This window comes from Gavia stellata, chromosome 3, assembly GCF_030936135.1.
Source record: "Gavia stellata isolate bGavSte3 chromosome 3, bGavSte3.hap2, whole genome shotgun sequence".
Lineage (NCBI taxonomy): Eukaryota > Metazoa > Chordata > Aves > Gaviiformes > Gaviidae > Gavia > Gavia stellata.
Genome location: NC_082596.1, coordinates 62,352,457 through 62,373,223, shown reverse-complemented (window position 1 = coordinate 62,373,223; position 20,767 = coordinate 62,352,457). Strand labels below are relative to the sequence as shown.

Below are 20,767 nucleotides of genomic sequence, written 5' to 3'. Positions count from 1 at the left end.
TTTTCTTCTATTGTCTAAAACAGATCAGTAGTTTCCAATTACACATATTTGTGGAAATCACATTTCTTTTAGCTACTTCATTTCAGTATATAGAAATTGCTTGTCCCAATGAACTTTAATAAAATGACAGGAAGAAAATTTTCTGAATACTTGCTGAAACAATAATCATCAATAACCTTTCAAGAATATTCCTTATTAAGCTTATCAGTGCGTGACTCCAGTATTCAGTAACACACATAGTCTTGCTGTCCTCTACTTTCTGACATTTTCAGAAGTTAGTTTTATATATCATACAAAGACATTTCAATTAAAAAGAAAAAAATAGCAAACCCAGAATACATAAAAATTACTATCATGTAGTAAAGCTCTCTGAGATGACTCTTCAATACATTCCAAAAGAACACATTTCCTTCCTTTTAACTAGTCACTTTTAAAAATTACAAATGCATCTTGAATCATACGTATTGGGGCTAGTTATACATGTGCAATGCACATGAATGTACATGAATGTATATTATTAAGTTTTAGCTTTAAAATATATTATATTTTTGTAGGGGGGTCTACAAATATGCCTGAACATATGAACACACAAATAAATGTATTAGTTTAAATTAAAGTAATTTATTCATATTTCATTTAATACTTACTTTATTAGCTTCATTGCCTTCGGCGAGCCTTTACAATTTTAAAATCAGCTGAAAAACTGCTATATAAAAATAAAGGGCTATTCTTTTCCACTGTGCGTGCTCACACACATGGGGATCACATTATGATCGTGTATATAGCTAGATACAGCCAGAGAATTCTTCATATTGCTCTGTTTTAAAATTGCAATAAGCAATCATTCAAAAGCAATGCACACACTTCTAAATAAATATACATAATGTCTCTTTGGAAATATTTTTGGGATCCAGAAACAACTTAAAATAAGACACAAGTCTCTCCAAATCACAGTTCAAATTTCTGCATATAAAAGAAGCTAATGAAATTTTTTTTGTTTCCTTACTGATGCTAGTTTACTAATGTAGCAAGAATAGCTGCAAATCAGGAACCAAATTTGGAAAGGGGGAAACAGAGAAGTGTTTGCAAATCACTCTATCTTTCAACATACTTACATCAGCCTAATAAGTCCCACAATTGGCAAATTTTGTCCATTTAATTTAACTTGCAGGCAATAACTCAGGTGTTTTTTTTCTGCTGGCAAACATTGCTTGGTGTAATAGAGGCTGTAGATGCATGACCACATGCCGCATCACTCAAGGCTTTTGAAATGCATGGTTGCCATTTAACAGAACAATCCTTTGCCTCAGTGCTGGTAAGTTCCAGGTTCATGAAACAAAGGAAGGAGAATTATACCTGTTGCCGTGGAAATCTGCAACACCATCACTTTTTTCTTCATGTAATACAAAGTGTAAGTAAAGGTGATCACTCAACAATATGTGGTAAACATTACAAAAATGCCATCATGTTACAAATGATTTTACAAAATCTCTCAGCTAGTAGCAATTGCAGCTGTGTCCTACAAGGAAATGATTAAGAGTAATGAAAAGGCCACAAGTTCTTTCATTTTATAAACAAGAACCTATGATGATTTGTCAATGGATTTTGAAACACAGACGTTGTAGAGATACGCATTCAACAGCCAGCCATATGAATTCATATGAATCTGGCCTGGAAGCTGCCTTTATGGAAATGGATTCTGACAGGCTGAATATGTGATGAGACTAGCAGCTTTTGCCCTGAGACAGCCATAAGTAACAGAGCGATGTATACTCCTCCCATAGCGTGGAAAATCTTCGTTAAGCCCTTTGCTGGTGCATACTGTAGAACTGAAACATTTTTGAAAAATCTGTTCCTGCAGTTTAGATGGGTCAGTACTCCAATACTTTTTAACATCTTCATCATCAACATGGGCAGTGGGACAGAATCCACCCTTAGCAAATTTGGGGATGACATCAAACTAGGGGGAACAGTCAAACACCCAGATGGGAGGGCTTCCATTCAGAGGGACCTCAGCAAAGCAGAGGAAAGGGCTGACAGAAATCTCATGAAGTTCAGCGATGACAGATGTTAATCTTGCAACTAGGTCAGGGCAACTCAGTGCTTCAGTACAGCCTGGGGACTGTCTTGCTAGGTAAAAGCTCTGCAAAAAGGACCTAGTGGTCCTGGTGATAACATGAATGATCTAAGAAGCAGGATATGATCACTGATGCTGGATTAAGTGTCTAATGTTTATTCAGCATGAGAAAGAGAAGGCTGGGGTAAATCTAACTCCAGTTTCTCTCTCTCTTCATAAAGGTATGTTGTAGAGAAGACTGTTACCAGAGATGCACAGTGAAATGACAAGAGGCAACAGTCACAGGCTGTGGCAAGGGGAATTCGAGACAGACTTAAAGAAAAATTCTTCACAATGAGAGCAGCCCAGTGCTGGAATGGGTACCCATAGTCTACCCAAAAAACCTTGGGGGTTTTCAAAACTTCACTGCATAAGACCCTGGGTAACTTGATCTAGTTTTGATGTTATCCCTGCTTTGAACAGAAGATTAGGTGAGCTGACCACCAGCAGTCCCTTCCAATGCCAATTTTTCTGATCCTATAATCAATGGGTTTGAAAAGCTGAGAGCTAATGAAGTGTGCTGTGCCAGTGCATCAACCTGACATTATTTTGCTTACTGTAGTAGCTGCACATCTTTATACTGCTGTAGTAAGTGAAATAATGTCAAATCAACAGTGCAGGATCTGTACTGTCTGGACTACTGTCTTACATTTCTCCTGAACCAGATTCCTGTGCAGCTGATAAATAAAAACTGTTAGCATGGCTTGCATCATATGGAATATCAGTAACGTAAGAACAACAACCGAAGGCTGAGAGAAAAAAGGAACATAAACAACCCCTATCTGGACAGGATTTGATTAATACATATCAAAGGACAGCTTGTACTTGGAAAATTGCCCATATTTCAAATATGGGTTTTTTGGATACTAAATAACTGTTGTCTTCAGTCTAAACATAATCAGAGAGATTATTATGAATAATTTTCATATTAAAAAAATCTGTCATCTTTATAAAAAGGAACAGAAACAGAGAAAAAAAACAACATGAAGACAAAGGGTGAACTTCACCTCATTTTTGTCCTACCAACAGGTACCTCATGAGCCAAAGCACAAAGAGCACAGGAGGGATTTACAGAGTAACTTTAGGACTATTATGAGAATTTTTGATCCCGTATCAGATTATTACTTCTTATAATTCTCCTATTCCCTGAGAAGCACTGTGCCCCTCTGTAAATCATTGATAAAGAAGTTTCTTATTAATCAGAGACAAAGCCTTAACTATTCCCTCAGGTGATATAAAGAACTCCTGAAAAGAGTTGTTGAAACAGAAGAAGGCCTTGCTTGACAGGAGACACGGAATGATACTCTAGTTCAAAAGATCGATGAAAACCTTGTGAAAAATAACTTTTTCAGAAGTTATTTCTTCTGTGAATAAGTAATTGACTATGATTCGGGATTGTTTTGTTGTTGTTTTGTTGCTGTGCTATTCCCAATGTACAGCTGATTACTCTCTGACCTTGGGCAATTCACACAGAGCTCAATTTGGCCTTAATCTTTCTGTGCTGCATTTTAGTCATTAGTATAATTATTATAATAATACCTGTCTCCTGAGAGCATCAGGTGGTTTCATCGGCTATTATTTTTGCTAATAATAATAGGAGCTCTATAGGCTACTTTAGTTTACAAGAAACATTTTTCTCAAAATAGCAGATATGAGATTAATAATAAACTAAGCCCATTGGAGAACTGACTTGAGAATTATTTCTCTAGTAATACTTAAGTCAACATAAGCTGCTCCTGTGTTAAAAGAGTTTGATGACATAAACCTACCAGCACAGTTGTACAAGCAAGTTGTTTTAAATGTACCCAATGCCGAAGAAAACTTCCCCTCCATATTAAATGCTTCTCAGAGTTTAGTTAAGGAGAGGGCTGGGAATAGCCAAATAGGGCTCAGTCAGGCATGCAACAACTACCGTATAATTACAACAACCGTTCCTAATGTATCACTCATCTCACCCACTGCTTTTAGCAAATAAGACTGCTAATCAATTTTGTTCAGGGAAAGTTCTTTGACTCTTCACTTTCTGTATTTTCTGGAAACAAATATTCAACTAAACAATATTTCAACTTGTCAGTGTCTCTCCAACTACTTTGATAGCTCTGTAAACATGCAATATTCTGCAAAGTACAAGAAAAGAAAAAAAAAAAATTACAAATGTGCTTATGTCACCAACCTTCAAATCCACTTATAGTCAAATGCAACTTTGTAAAGTTGAAATAAATGATACCTGACTTCTAAGAAATATGTATCTAGCTCTTTAAAAAGTTCCTAGAAATCTAGATAGGTGGCTACATGGATTTTTAATGCGCCTACATGCTAAAGTCTCAGGAGGGTTTGCATCTTCAGATACCTTACTATGCAAATATCTTTGCCCGGTTGCATTTAAACAAACTAACCAGCCCCTAGCTGCTTAAATTGAAATGTTCACAATACAGCATACTTGCTTGCAAACACATAAATGAGGTGAATAGAACAGGGAAAACAGTGTTCATAGGATTTGCATATGCAGTTTTAGGATGGATTCGTAGGATTGAGCAGGCTCCTGGCGGAGAAGAAACTGTACTCTCTCCATTATGAGACACCTCTGTGAAGCTTTTGTTATCAGTTTTGGTTCAGCTTCAACTTTATATTAGGAGGAAGGCAGATTTCAATTTGGTAGCACAATAGACAGAAAACTAGAAGAACATTATAACATTATACAAAATATTCCAGAAATTTTTAAAGAAAGAATAAGATAATTTCTAGGTTAGGATACACATCCATGTGGTGATGTACGTGAGTTTTAGTCCCTAGGAGAGGGACTTTTTGCATTCAAGATTGTCCAGCCCAATGGCTAGGGATAAGAGAGATTTCAAAATTTTGTCAGGCAAGGGAGGAATTTATTTTTTCCCACCATGCTCTGAATGAGAACCCTCATGACTACTACCACTTCAAAAACATCCAAACCTCCAGTGCAAGCTCTAAAAAATAGTTTTCAAATGGCAAAAGGCCATTTAAATTACATCACCAACTACCAATATATCTGATACACTCTTACACAAGGACGTGCCAGCTCTGCTCTCACACCTGCCCATGGCACTTACCTACACAATCCACAAACTTTACGTTGTCTGCAGTGTATCTGACATGACAAATAGCTCTGTTCCCCCACTGCATATGACCAGCTACACTAACCCTTCATTACCATAGCAAAGACTTTCCCTGCGTTTTCATTCAAACACACAGCAAACATCCAGCAACCACCACCTGCAGCGTGCCTTGGAGAAGCAGGGCATTACAGCTCATCCTCTCACTGCCTGGAAGGTACCCTATAGGAGACAGTAGACTCCTGCAGCTGATGGAGGAAGAGACGGTTAAAAAAGGTGTTGACTTGGTAAGAAAGGAAGAGGTAGTGGCTGTGGAAGTTCAGATTTCATGGCAGGATGAAGCATTTTCTTTTAGGAAGTGAATGGTACCTGCTGCATCATTTTTGAATGCTGCTGCAGTATTTGACTCTTTATTATTGGATATGAGTAATAGTCCCTGAAAAAATGCCAATGAAATAAGTCTACATTCAAGAAAATACTTTCTTTCAAATAAGATGAAGAAATAAAACAGCCTCAGTTGAAGGAATCATTAAGTGCTGCTGAAACCAAGTCCGAATTTTCACAACCCCCCCCACTTTCTTCTGAAGTGGTGAATGTTGGGAATAGACTTGCGACCCAACTTTAGGATTTACTTCATCCAAGTACACATAGTTTGCTGAGCCCAGGGACTAACAAAGAGCCTGGCAAAATTCTTAAAAAAATTCTCACAGAAAAATCAGTCAGGAAAAACATCATTGCATGATTAATGAACCAATAACCCTATGGGAAATTATTGATACTTATAGGAACTAGGTTTAGAGAACTCAAACCTAAAAGTACACAGATTCTGACTTAGGGGGAAAAAAAAAAGAAATCAGCATTCTTGGTTTTGTTGTTAATCTTGGCAATATTTACAGCTGGTCATGGCTTGCCAGTGGATAGACAGATCCTGCAGTGGAACACTCCCAATTTTCTATTATCGGATTCCACAGCAAAGAAAAGTGAGCTTTATTTGTCTAGAAGTCCTTTCCTGCCAAAAGCGCTGCAAAGCTATTTCAGCTTTAACCTGTATCTTTCAAAGACCTCTAGAAGCAGTAATGGAAGTAAGCTTCACAACACCTGTGCGTACCAAGTGAACAATTTACCAACTGTGTATTGCAATAAAGCAGCCGGCTTTTTACAGGGTTATAAAGTTTCTAAACAAACATTATACAGCAACATCATACAGTAGTTGCGGATGGGAAATACAGAACAATATTGAGCTAAGTATTTGCATGAATAACTGACCTGAGGCTGTACTTTAGCTTATATAAAGTGCACGAGTTCATGAATGATCATATGTATTCAGAATCTCAGTATTTGAGCTTATACATAACTTGGAAACAGAAGAAAGCATACTAAGAGACCAATGTGTCATGACATGAGATCATCTATGGATGAACTCTGGAATTTTCTTCTCCATTTTCTCCTCCAGATATTGACTCAACCTAAATGTACTTAGGCAGAATTACAACATAAAAGAGCTTTGTCAGATTAAGCAAATTGCTGTGCTGAAATGGAGCCCAAAAGACATATATTTTAACTAAATATTTCATATAATCATTGGGTCAGCAGCCTCCACTAGTGTCTCTCTGAATTTCCCACACTTCACAAGTTGAAAATAATAGTTATACCATTACACAAAGACATAAATAACAACCATAAACCAGTCCAAGCTCTGAAGATGCATTGGCAAAGGAAGGATACTTCAAATCAAAACCATAATTTTAAAATAAAAATTTAGAATGTTTGATGTGTTTGTTGATGATGTTTGATCCTGTAATGTTTCAATGAGTATGTGTTTAGGTTGTGATCAGCTTAAAAATACATGAAGAAATACATAGTGCAAACTTGTTTCCAGAGCAAAGCTAAATTAAAAGTTCACTATGAAACTAATGCTGTTATTTTCTCCAGCCTCAGAGTTTGTTTTTTTCTTTTCTGGTTCTAAGACAATTTACATTGATATTCTTCATTCTATTTACATTCTTATTAATACCATGCCTGAAAATCCTGTCATTTATATTTATTCTCAGACCAGTCCTATGAAATACTGTTACCCTCCTCATTCTGTTTCAGATAAGAAAGAGAAAGATTAAATGACTTGCAGGCTTATTTCTTAACCACCTTTCTCTTCAACTTCTCCTTAAGCCCAGTTCCATTGCCTGATATTTGTCTTCTTTGGCACATTCATTATTTCCCTCCTAATAACTTTTTTTGAAAAAAAATATATAAACTCGTTGATACTATCTTTTTTAAATGACAGAAATCTATCATGATGACTTACTCACTTAAGTTGAATATTAGAGACAAGACTTGTAAATGATGAGAATGGAAATGAAATATACTGATGCACTGCTTCATAAAGGTGTTTATCTTCTGGTAAATGTTAAAGGGATCACAATCTAAAATAACATTATTTTTACAGTTCTGCTGTCTAAAGCAAAACAAGTGTCATAGAATATTTCCTATGATAATAAGTTACGAAACTTGCAGCAGTATCATTTCTTCATGCATTTATACTTCAGTCTTACTGATGTTTCATTAACTTCAGCTGGCTAACATCAACTTTGGTGCTATCTTATTTAGAATTATTGTTTTACACATTATAAATTTTTATTCTTTTGAGATTACATAATAGGTTTTTACTGAGAGCTCTTGAAAGAAGTGATTTATATGGTTACAAGGGTACAACTATTTCCTTAGCATGCCTCCCTCATATGTGTAGTCATAACATAAGAAATCTACAGTTCTTAACCCCCCATTTTATACATTCGAACAACAATGGATGCAGAAGTTACATCAGAAGTGTTTTCAGTGGAGGCTGAGTGGGAGAAGTTCAAAGCTGGCATTAGGGAGGAAAATCAGGTCTTAAATTCCAATGCCATGTGACAGTAAGCACATTGTCATCCTGGTGTAGAGGTTAGATACACAAGTGCTGCTGAGAACAACTATGTTCATATACTGGTGTGTGAAAATTATCTTCACTGAAATTCTTTAAAAAGATCACCAAAACCAACATCTTCTTGCAAGGAGGAGGATACTCAGCGTTTATGGAGTGTGATTATCTCTCCTCACAATGGGATAACTGGGAAGATCTGATTGTTCACTGTTGTAAACCAGTTCAGCTCAGTAACCCTGCAGAATCATCTTCCTTTCAGCTATTTTTTTTTTTCCAAATTAGCAAATTGAATTGACTCCCTGAGTCAGATAAGCACCTGAGCTAACAGAAAGAAAGCAGAAGGAGCTTGCAGACCAGCCTGGGGACAGGGGAGGGGTAGAAGAGCTGGCTGTTAGACACTCAGATGTGCATCTTCCATGCTCAACATTAGACTACAGTTAGTGGTGATACATCCTATTCTGGAGGCTATCACTAGTTCCAGGACTGCCAATCCAACCAGATTTCTAAATGTTGCATTTAAAAACAAAAGGGGGGAGGGGGGAGGGGTGGTGTGGAGTATTCAGATGATAAAACCAGAGTTGATGGCACTCTCATATAGATAATACAACAGTACTAAATAAAATCTTATAAACAGAAAGCCATTGTTCATTTTAATTAATTTTTTGTCTTGCTACTGCAAAACCACTAACAAAACACTCCCATATTGTCCCTTCCCCTCAAAAAAATCACCCACAAACAAAAATTATCATCTGTATTACACTGATCCATTAAAAAAGTAAAGATTGAAAAAAGTGAATATACAAATAACAGTTGACCTGAAAAGATTTTCAATTTAATTACTTGCATTGGCCCAAATTTGCTATTGTCCCAAACAAAGTGAGCATAAAACACTATCACTTTGCCAATTTAACACTTCACGCTCAATCAAGAAGACCACCGGGGCTAAATTAGATCATTGTCCACTTTGGCATAGTATTTGAATAAAATCCAGTCTGCTTTGATCACGGTAAAACCAATAATCAACTCGAAACCACACCTATGCCAGGGACTATTGATCCCATATTTCAGGTCCTTCTTCCAGTGTTATGATTTGAAAGGGAAATGGGCAGAAGACAAAAGTGTGCACATGACTGCCTGCTTAAACTGACTGGGCTTCTCCTGCTTGTGATGACAATGAGGCAGACTTGGTACTCTATTAGCTGCCACAGAACAATTTTCTTCCAATCCATGACCTTTTGAAGGTAATGGGAAGAATTAGCTTCCTTCTCATGTCTCTCTCTTATTAAGATAGTTATCCAGCATGTTACTTGTCTTGAGCAATGGATTTCTTAGTACAAAAATTAATTTATTGCTTAGTATTCTGAAGCAGCATTATCGTGTGCAGAGACCTCCATAAATGGAGTAGATGTGACCTGTGGCTGCCTGCAATACCTTTATCTGACAAGTCTCTGGCAGCGGTAACTAATTTTACCTTTTTTTCTTCTGCCAGGATTTGTTTCAGGTTTTTTTGTGTGTTTTGTGTCTTTTTGCTTTTTTTATCAGTAAGACGATGCACTTGGTATATTCGTTATGAGAACTAACTGTAATCTATATATTTCATCAGGGTTGCTTTGGTAAAAAATACACTTTGATTTCCTTTATAAACTGTATTCATTTTTTATAATACTGGATTATAACCTATTATACTGGATTATAACCTATTATAATCTGGAAAAATTTAAATGAAATTTCAGTGTATTAAATGCTTCAAATACTTTAACATTTAGGACAGAACACATTAATGTTCAAGAGTCCTTTCATTAGAAAGGTAACGTATAATGATAGGAAGGAAGAAGTAAAGATGGAATTACTGTTACATTTCTTCCCTTTTTCTGATTTGTATAATAATGGATATACCATTAAGCTTTCTTCACTTTTAAAAATTTCTTTCATTTTCACCTTTACAAAAAATAAAAGGATTTAATTCTACACTATTAAACATGAGCTGTTCATTACAGAAAGGGTCAGGAAAGAGCAAAAAAACCCAAGTACAGCTCTGTAGATACAAAGGATCAAAAGTCAAGCTTTGGGAGGACCTAAAAGACATCTATGGCCTCTAGATCCCTGATTTAAAAATATACCCTTGCTTGTATTTCAATTTCATATCTTATGGAAAAAAAAACCCATAGATATTTGGTGAAACTGTTGGATTTAGATATCAGAGAAGCAATTAGATTTGATAAAAGGAAAATAACATACACTTAGTCTATTTAGTATCTCCAGATTTTGTTTCTAATATGAATACAGCTCAAATGCTGCAGATGACACCGATGATCCCTTAAACGTTCAGCACCCCATCAGTCACAACCAGCAGAGCTTCCAAGACTAAACTAACATTAGCTTACTAGTTGAGGTATAAAATAAACAGATTTTTCAGCCTCTTTTACACTGCCCACAGCTTCTATGCAGCCTACAACAGCATACAGCAGGCCTCTACCAATCTCCCTCTGCAGATCACAGCGCAGCCTCATCCAGGAGTACAGGATACACTGTGTGACTGATGAGTCATTTCTATTTCTCAGCCTGTCCTCAGAGTTTGATATTACGTACCCTATGGCCACATCCTTCATAAATGAGGTTTCAAGGAATTCATCTGATGGCAGAACGGAAATGGCGCTGCTAAGCAGCGAAGTTGCTAATCAATAGGTGGAAGACCTGAAAGTGGTGGTTCCATTATTATTATACAGAAAAATCCTGTATAATCCTGGTCTAAGCACTTATCAGGGCAGAATGAAAATGCTCTAATTTCTCTTACTGGTGTAGTCACTTTAAAGGCAAACATATTTATAATGTTTTTTCCAGTTTTGGACTATTATTCAATCACTTTCTGCCCAGCAGAATGCAATTGTTTTTTGCCAGCACTTTTACTACTTCAGATGCTCTTCCATTTACTCTTTCATCTTGTCTTGGACTTTCCAGCAAATGCTTCTATGTCCCTAAACTGATTTTAATCTTGATAATGAACTCTCCTCTTCCTACTTTTTCTGTCCAAAGTTTGTGCATCTCAACTATTGTGAAAATGTTCCTATGTTGTCTAGTTTTATTGAAAAACTCATCCAACTTTCTTCATAAACCACCAAAAAATTCACTCTTTATGGCTTCCCATCTCAGATCTTACTTAGACACATGCAGAATCTGAGGGTAGCATTCAACATAAGAGACTTTTGACATGGAAATCTAAGTCTTTTTCAAGTTTATTTTTCAGTAAATAGAGAAAGATAGACTTATCTGGGGAATAATTAGGAGAAGGAGTTGAACATTGGGGTCTTGTGTTGTCCTTTGCAAGAGCCTTTCTCGCAGGAGTGTGAGCAAGATATTTTGGCAGTGATGGAGTGTGTGGGGAGAGGAACATGTAAGTCACGTTTGCATGACTGTGGGAACAGAAATGGTGGGGAAAGGAAGGAAGGAAGGAAAAGTCACCTGAAATGGTGCAATTACCTTCAAATCTCTTTCTAGGGACAAAGATACATGGAGAATCATGGTCATCTGAGAAGAAAAGCATGCAGACCAGTTTCCCTGGCCTCCCCATATCTTTCCTCTCTGGTGGATATAAAGGTAGCTTCAAACCACAGTTGGAAGTTAGCTTTCCAGAATGATCATTTAAGACCATCTTTACTTTTAAGCATACAGGAAACACTTTTTTTTCTTTCTGTCTTAGAACACTCCAATCTTTTCAGTAGTCACCTAAAGATAACTTGTGCAAACTGGAAATTCTAAAATTAATTAATTCTAGAATTAATTCAATTCTAAAATTAAAAAATAGCTCTTTTTGAACTCACATTGCATTGGTACTTATTATAGTGTAGGGAAAGTAATTTCTTTTAGGGGTTAAGAAAAACAGAACATGTCTGCTGTCATCTAGAAGTGTTTATACTGGACTTTTTTTTCTACCTGTGAGGCCATGAGTAGCAAATAACACTTATTCATCAATAGCCAACTCACAGCTGGCTTCAGGTAAAGGCTTAATCTTTGGGTAACAACAGAGCCACAATTTTCAAGAAGGTAACCATGGATCCCACGTTTAATGGTATCCACCGTTCCAAAAAGACATCAACAATAAATCATTGTATAGCACACGCTGAAAATCCCTGACCATGAAAATACATAAATCCAAAAGTCTGTTTTGTCTTAGCCACACAGCTAATACCATCATTATGGCTGAATCCACGGACTGCCATTACTCCATACTTTAGGTCATTGCCAATTTTCAGAAGTTTAAAGATTTTGGTGAAGGGATCTTACCCGTGCCTTCTGCTCCATCTCCATCATTAATCTTTCATGTTGCTCTGCTATTGCCAGTGTTGCAGAATGGACTTTCTGATATATCATTTCCCCTTCTCGTGTCTGAAAGGTGAACAGCCCTTCTCCTGTGTCACACATCCTGCAGTGAGATTTAAGAAGAATGCAAGGAAAAAAAATTAGTACTGTGTAATTTTTATTTAACTATTATAAAAAGTGCACATCTTGCAGTAGAAAATGCCAACTTTTGTAGTTAAACTCTGGGATTCTGAACATCCGCAGTTATTTTTACCACTGAAGAGAGACATATTCCAACAGATGTGCAGAACTTCGTGAATGTAACCTTTAAATTCAGTTTTAATCATCCTCTGGATAGTGAAAAAAAAGTCTTATCATAGAATAAAAACTTGAGGTAATACAGTCAACTATTTATGGCATTGTTTCAAATGTCTGCACTGGTAAGTGGGAGCTAAATTAACCAACTGATGCAAGAAGTACATAGCACATCATGACTTTAAAAAGTTGACATTTTAAGAGGACACTGACCAAATAGAAATGCCATTATGGCTGATCACTACAAAGAAGCTGTACTGAAAGACAGTATTAAGAAGGTTAAATTACAACTGTCTCTGTTGGTACATTTATGTGAGACAGCCTCTAAAGCTATCTTGATAATTACAAAAGCCATTCAGTCTATTTGACAATAGGAACAGTATTTCTGTAGTATAAAAAGATTAAATAGTGACACCCCCCCCCCCCCCCCGAAATAAAATTTACTTTCTTCTTTTGAGAGAGCAACTGCTATTATCATTATCTGTGATATCTCTGTGGCATTATTCTGAGGAAGAAGAGTGGTATATGGTAAATGCAACGACAAAGAGGGCTGGGAAATATAGAAAATGTGAGTAGACAACAATGTTAGATTATTGAGTGACTATTACTTCAAGGATATATACTGTATTAAACAGCGGTGCAATTCAACATATTTATATTAGTAGTTCCATTACATTATCAGTGTCTGATTTATGTATTTTTATAGAATTCTTCTTGCAAATTTAGAAATCAAATTAAGAAATCCTTTTTATTTGGTCTGTAGATTTTCTGCAAAGATTTTCAGTTATCTGTGTTAGAAAATTGTTGACTTGAGTCACTGAAGCATAACATTCTTCAACAGTAGAAAGGATTTGATTTGCCTTAAAATACCAGAGTTCTTTAATGTTTTGGTTGTTTACATTATTTTTAAGGACATCTATTTTTTGTAATATTCAAACACCTTCAACATGGCCCCAGAAAGCCCAAGAATTACAATGCATGTTAGAAAAATGTGTCCCAAATAGTCTAACATTCTAACAGAAAGTGTTGGAGGTAGAAACAGATAAAACAGAGGTGCTTCTGGAAAATACCTGGTGAAAATAGTAATGATCAATTGAGGTGTTGAAAAGAAAGTCGTAGTCTTAAGAACAGATGATTCGTGATATTATCCATATGGATATTATCCATAATTCTGGAATAAAAATAGTCTTCCCCATCCCAAGATGTAAAGAAAATACAATCCACTTTGTAGACGGGTATTATTTGATCAGTATTAATGTGGTGTGCCAATTAATAGATTTAAAAAAAAGCTTTTGTATTAAATTCCAACGGAGATCAAGATCCCTGCTGTAAACATTTAAGGTCTTTTATATCCTTAGCCACAATTCTCCAAAGAGCTTCTGGCAGAAATAAAACGTCTCCAGAGCTTTGTGACATTATGGCAAGTCTTTTAGATCCCTCAAGGCATCATATAGCTGGTACTCTGCTTTTGTGTAAAGAAATCTTAATAAAATTCAAACAGCGTGAAATGGAAAGTCTGGAAAAAATTATGAGGTTTCAGAAACTGAAGGAAAATATAATCTTTTTGTTGGTTTCGGAGGATGAAAAATCCTACAGGGATAAAAACAAGGAAGCAGGCAACAAGGCATGATTAAGATTGAGGAGTTAATCCAGTTGTTTTGACTGAGCAAAACCTAGTCACTACCGCTGCTGATCGGACCGGGTCTGTACCATCTGTGCGAGACAGGTGGAGGCAGTGGTGTGGGCTGAGGCACTGCCCCGGCACCTCAACCACCGCACAGGACAGTGCAGCAGGACCCTGCTCCCCAACGGCAACGGGCGACCGTGGCAGATGTGTCATGCCAACGTCAGAAAGCCCTTGATGGCAGCCTCCCTGTGCCCAGATTGTGGGCTTCCCTGGCTAAGGATGGATGGATGATATGCACACAGCCACTTAAAACTTGAGGTGGAGAAGAATTATGGGCATAATTTTTTAAAGTGCTGAATTCCGCTAATTTGCTTTGAAGTTTAACAGGAATTAAAGGCCCCAAGAATGAAGCAATCGGTAGCTGGCACATCTGAGCTCTGTAAAAACAAAAATTGTTAGAATAAAACTTTCTTTCTTCCATGAAACATGTTATTAGTAATCTGTCTCCCAAGCAGATGAATCCCTTTGCCACAGTGAAGTTTTCCTGTTCAGCTCCTCATGATGTTATTGCTTTACTCAGATGAAAATCTGAGTTTATACCTTCTAGTCTAGTCTAGTTTAGTCTTTTCTAGTCTTTTCTTTCCTGTTTTGTGTTCTAGTCTATTCTAGTTATGACACCAAGAGCAGCGGCATGTTTTAGGGTTAGTTTAAGGTTAGCTGAAACACTCTTGTTCTATTTACAGTCAAAATGCAGTCAGCAGAACAAATCAAATGTTTTCTCTACACCCTCTGGTAGATGCCAGATAACTACAGTTTGAGGTTTATTCTTGCTAATGTGTTGCTTTATTATGACTGAAAGTGAAATAACTGTGAGCAAATTAAAATTTGTCTATGTTCAAAGCACACATGGTTGCTTAGTTGCATCCTTTTTTGGTTACTATGAATTATATTTTTAAATCAATCAAGTATTTGCTGCTTGCAACTTTTCTCAAAACCTTTAAAAAACTCTGTTTTCTACCAACCTTTTAAAATGAAAAATTACCTTTTCCAAAGCGCAAATAAAAACTTTTCATAATTATTACGTTTTGCTTTTCTGCAGAAGTTTTCTGCATTTTTCATACTTAATAAACAAAAACTTGATTATAATTTTATGTCAATTTAATAACATCTTCTTAAATTTTACATTTCCTAGAATCACTTTAGAGAAAAGACAGAAGAAAGGCATGGGCCTCTTCTTTTCCTGATACTCCCACAGTTATGCACTGCAGCCCAACCAACTCAGTATGACCTTCACTGTCAAAAAAATTCACTGAATTTGTATACCTTAATTTTTTGATGAGAGACTTAACAGTCTGTGGATGCTCGAAAAACACTCATGTTAGGTTCTCTGTTTCTGTGTTTTCCAGCTTTAGAACAGGAATGTCATTAACCTATGCTTTAAGATATTTAAGGATTCAGTGCATTAAAATGTATGAAGTGCTTTGACTGAAAGAGGACAGTGCATTTTTTTTCTGTATTATTACAGAATGATATAACCAGGCAGATAATGAAACTAGTAGATAAACACTGTTGCAAATCATTGTAAATTTTTTACTTCTTAAAACACTGCCACAGCTTTTCACAACCATTATTGTTAGTTGGAAGATGGTGAGAGCTAAGCTTGTAGCCCAGGACAAACTGGATTCAGAGATCAACAATGGAAGTTCTTGCTTTTACTCAAAGGTAGGGCTTCTGTTCAAGCCAAAGTGATTTTCCCACCAGTATTGCCAGATTTTTTTCATCATTTCCCAAATTCACACAATGGTTTCCCACTGCCTCTGCTCACTACAGTAACTTCAGTCTTTTAGAGCAGAATCAATTAATCTTGTAGAATTCCCTTCCAAAAGGAAACTTTATTGACTTGATTTGACCACCTTTTACACACGGTACTTTTTCCCAAATAGAGGTTCATGCTCTCATGTCATGGTTGAAATATTTTAAAAGTTTAACAGTGCAATATTCAGCAACTGCATGAGAGGACAAGAATTTGACATCTCAGCCTCATTTCACTATTTTTGTTAAGGGTAAAATGCATTTTCACAATAATGAAAGTTGTCTGAAAACCGAGATGCTCGGAAGTATTATTTGCTACAAGTCCTTGTTTTAAAATAAAGCATAAATGACAATTAAATGACAATTGTAACTAGAAAATTTTTATTTCTTCATATATCTAAATCTAGTTTTTCAATGGATTTGAATGATTTCATTTTTTTCACAAATAATTTAACATTAAAGAAATAGTGGACGATTTGTAAATGCATTACTCAGAAGTATATAAAGTGACATACAAATAACTAAAAAAAAAAGTAAACATTCTCAAATAGGCACTGAAAAAATATCATAAAAAATTTACTATTAATAACTATAGCTATGAATAACTAATACATCATACGTACCACTAGCCTAGTTCAGCATTTCTAGTTCTTTAAATAAAAATGGGCTTTAAATTTTTAAATGAGAAGAGATCATGAATAGGTATTGTCCGGTAATCAGAGTGCTAAAAGTTACCAGTACCAACTGGATGTAATTGCTGTTGCATAGTCCACCCTTAACGTCAAAAAGCTGTTTACACAGACACTTCAAGGTCCAGAAATGAGGTCAGCTAGTGCTTATTTCCTGTATGCTGAAGAAGGTGGTACATATGGGACCGGACTGTAACTGTCACAAGATGAGTAGTAAATAAAAGGTGGCCTTTCTTTCAAGCCTTGAAGCTGTGGCTGTCAGTCAGGAAAGAACTAATTTGCATGTAATATTTAAACTGAGACCCTTATTTCCTGTGCTGCTACAGCTTTGATTTTCTAAATAGTGATGGAAACTAGCAATTTTGCCTGCAGTTTAATTAGATTATCAGAGGAGACACACAAACACTATCTCTCTTGTGGATATCTAACTTTTGTTCTTTCCTTGTGTGTCGTTATCTCAACTTGAGCTAAGCCGTTTTGACAGAAATCCTGTTTGTTCTTTGTGTGCAAGGACGTTACACACAGCATACATGAAAGACAGGCTAGCTAACCAGTAGACCTCACTAAGAAATGAATGTAAAGCTCCCCTGGGGGTCCGAATTCTTTGCTCATTCTAGCCTTCAACAAATTTTAGCTTGCTTCCTCCCAGAATCACAGAATCAGTACGGTTGGAAAAGACCTGTAAGATCATCGAGTCCAACCTGGGGAGAAAAAAAAAAAAAAAAAAAAAAAAAAAAAGAAAAAAAAAAAACCACAAAACCCACGCCACACAACAACAATAACAAGCCACAAGCCACCCAACACCACACAGCACCATGTCCATCAAGCTACATCCCACAATGCCACATCCACACGCTCCTTGAATACCTCCAGGGAGGGTGACTCTACCACCTCCCTGGGCAGCCTATTCCAGTGTTTCACCACTCTCTCAGTAAAGAACTTTTTCCTAATGTCTAGCCTGAACCTCCCCTGTCGCAACTTGAGGCCATTTCCTCTAGTCCTGTCACTAGTCACTTGGGAGAAGAGACCAACACCCACCTCTCTGCAACCCCCTTTCAGGTAGTTGTAGAGAGCGATAAGGTCTCCCCTCAGCCTCCTCTTCTCCAGGCTAAACAACCCCAGCTCCCTCAGCCGCTCCTCATAAGACTTGTGTTCCAGACCCCTCACCAGCTTCGTCGCCCTTCTCTGGACACGCTCCAGCACCTCAATGTCCTTCTTGTAGTGAGGGGCCCAAAACTGAACACAGTATTCGAGGTGCGGCCTCACCAGAGCCGAGTACAGAGGCATGATCACCTCCCTGCTCCTGCTGGCCACACCATTTCTGATACAAGCCAGGATGCCGTTGGCCTTCTTGGCCACCTGGGCACACTGCTGGCTCATATTCAGCCGGCTGTCGATCAACACCCCCAGGTCCTTTTCTGCAGGGGAACTTTCCAGCCGCTCATCCCCAAGCCTGTAGCGTTGCCTGGGGTTGTTGTGGCCGAAGTGTAGAACACAGCACTTGGCCTTATTGAACTTCATCCGGTTGGCCTCAGCCCATCGATCCAGCCTGTCCAGATCCCTCTGCAGAGCCTTCCTACCCTCAAGCAGATCAACACTCCCTCCCAACTTGGTGTCGTCTGCAAAAGCTGTTCTTTTCTGAGAAAATGAAAAAAAGCAAGGAAAGCAAATAAACTTTTTGTGGCTGAGGCATATTTAGATAAAAAGCTCCATTTATACCTAGGAATACTTATCAAGACATCTATAAAATAAACTATGTACATTTTTATAAAATTGTAAGTCAACTTCTATGTTGAAAAGATAGAAAAACAAAGGAAGAAATAAGAAAATGTTGATAAGAATCCTAACTCACAATAAAGCAGGCAAAAAATGGATACATTTGGTGGGGGAATCAATAAGAAAAAAGATAACTACATAAATAGGATATGTATGGGACCTAGGAAAAGTCTATGGGTGAAGCAGGGAGAAGACAGTTCATGGGAAACGTGCACAAAAAGTAAATAATTCAGCAGATGCAGTTAGAAAGACCTAAAGTTGGGACAAGGTCTGTGAAAGCGGGGAAAATGTCCTATGAAAAATCTGTGAAAGGGAAATGAAGATTGCCAGCACGAAGCACAGCAATGATATAAAGGGCTACATCCAGAACAAGCAGACACAGACTTTCTAAATCTTCTGAGTGTGGCCTGTTACTCATACCCTATGTGATTAATGAGTTAGATTGCCATGCTTTGCTGGCAGCATTTCAGAGTTTTATCCCAAGTGTCAAACAGGTATCCTGGCAATTTTATTATCTGATAAGCAAATAATGAAAATTATCTGATATATGAGGCATCTGCCAGCTCCCCTTAATAATGGTTATTTACTGGCAAGAATATGCAACACAAAAAAGTAATTATGCATGATATCTACTAATTGTTGGCTATAGACCTTCCTCCATAACATTTGTTGCCATATTGTTGCACTTCAGCTGAGGTGGGTAACTTTCCACTGTTCTTGCACGTGCTCATAAGTTATAGATAGCAGTGTTTAATCTTAAATTAACTTTCGTGTGGAATCTCCTTGAATTTGGCTTGACTTAATACAGGAAACATGGAGTATTACCACACCTCTGATATGCCTCAGTAACTTGATCTCAGAGCTTAGCCCTGAAGATTTGTTCAAGGTCAGATCTTGTATTTCTTGAGTCATCCTCAGCATTTTCAACTAAAAGAACTAAAGGATCCCTCATGCCATCAAAGCAGCTTTCCTGCTAAGACCATTTATGGCAACATTTTGCAATTCTAAGAAGGAAAATGCTCAGAGGCAGAGTGGAAATGAGTGATGATTTGCTCCCAGGTACCTGGGATTCCATAACTCCGGGGAATCCAGCAGTCCTTCTCCAATATTTCCTAGAGGACCTTAATACTTCCCAAGTGATAGCTGCACATCTTTTTAAGATATTAAATGCAGTCACAGTAAAAGAAATCTTACGTGCTAGTCTCATGAATGTGCTGCTAGTCTTTCCAAACAGAGATGCATTACCCTACAAATTTTCCCTCTAAAAGGGAGCTTTGTTGTGTGAATAGTGTTTTTTCCCAATAAGATTATTTCTTTTTCTGCCTAAACGAAACCACTATTTAAGTGGTATAATATAATATAAACAAAAATTTTGTCATGAAAACATGTTTTTACTTGTTCTGTCAGATGGGAGAGATTTCTGTACAGTACTAGTGGCAATTATGCTTCTTGGGATATTTTTTCTTCTAATTGCTGGTGCAGCCTCTACAATTGCTGTCTCTGTGCTGCCCTCTGAGATAGCATATTTAGACTAGTGGGGCATATATCACACTGCTAAAGCTTCAGGGACACTAACCCATTCCTGCATGTCAGATGCTTTCCACTTTTTGCATAACAGAAGTGCAGAAAGCAGCCTGTGTCTTTCTCTGGCCTATATCAATGATTGTCCACTAGCACTGTAATTCTCAAATTCATTTCCACCAGGTTTATCCCTGTACATCATAAGACATAGTGGAAAAAATTGTATTTTAGGTTTTTTTCCTGAGGTTTGGTTTTGATAAAAAGGAGGATTCTGTCTGGACTCGTTTCAGACCACTTTTATTTGGTTGCTACCAAGCTTTCCCATCTATTCTCATTAAAATCTTCTTATTTATATTAATTACTTTAATATATCAGAATAAATGTAACTCGTGCTGAAGAGTTAAAGACAGCAACTCATTCTCAATGCTAGTTACAGTATGAAACGCAGAAAAACTGACTTTATTGAAGTCATACATAAAAGGTAGCATGTGGAGATTGACATGTAATTACGAAATATATCCATACATAATGGTAAACATGCTGTGCAGAGGCTCTGTTTTCTATTTCCTAGACCTTAGAAACTAAACTATAGTCAATAAAAGAAGAAATTTT

At 37.0% G+C, this 20,767-nt stretch overlaps 1 protein-coding gene across 1 annotated transcript in view; it reads right to left on the bottom strand.

Moving 5' to 3' along the window:
* The window catches only part of DOK6 (docking protein 6), a 251,564-nt gene that overhangs the window by 51,957 nt on the left and 178,840 nt on the right, over positions 1–20,767 (bottom strand). The window contains exon 6 of the mRNA XM_059815585.1: positions 12,401–12,539. Coding sequence (XP_059671568.1) covers positions 12,401–12,539 — 139 coding nt within the window. The remainder of the gene's footprint in view (positions 1–12,400; positions 12,540–20,767) is intronic.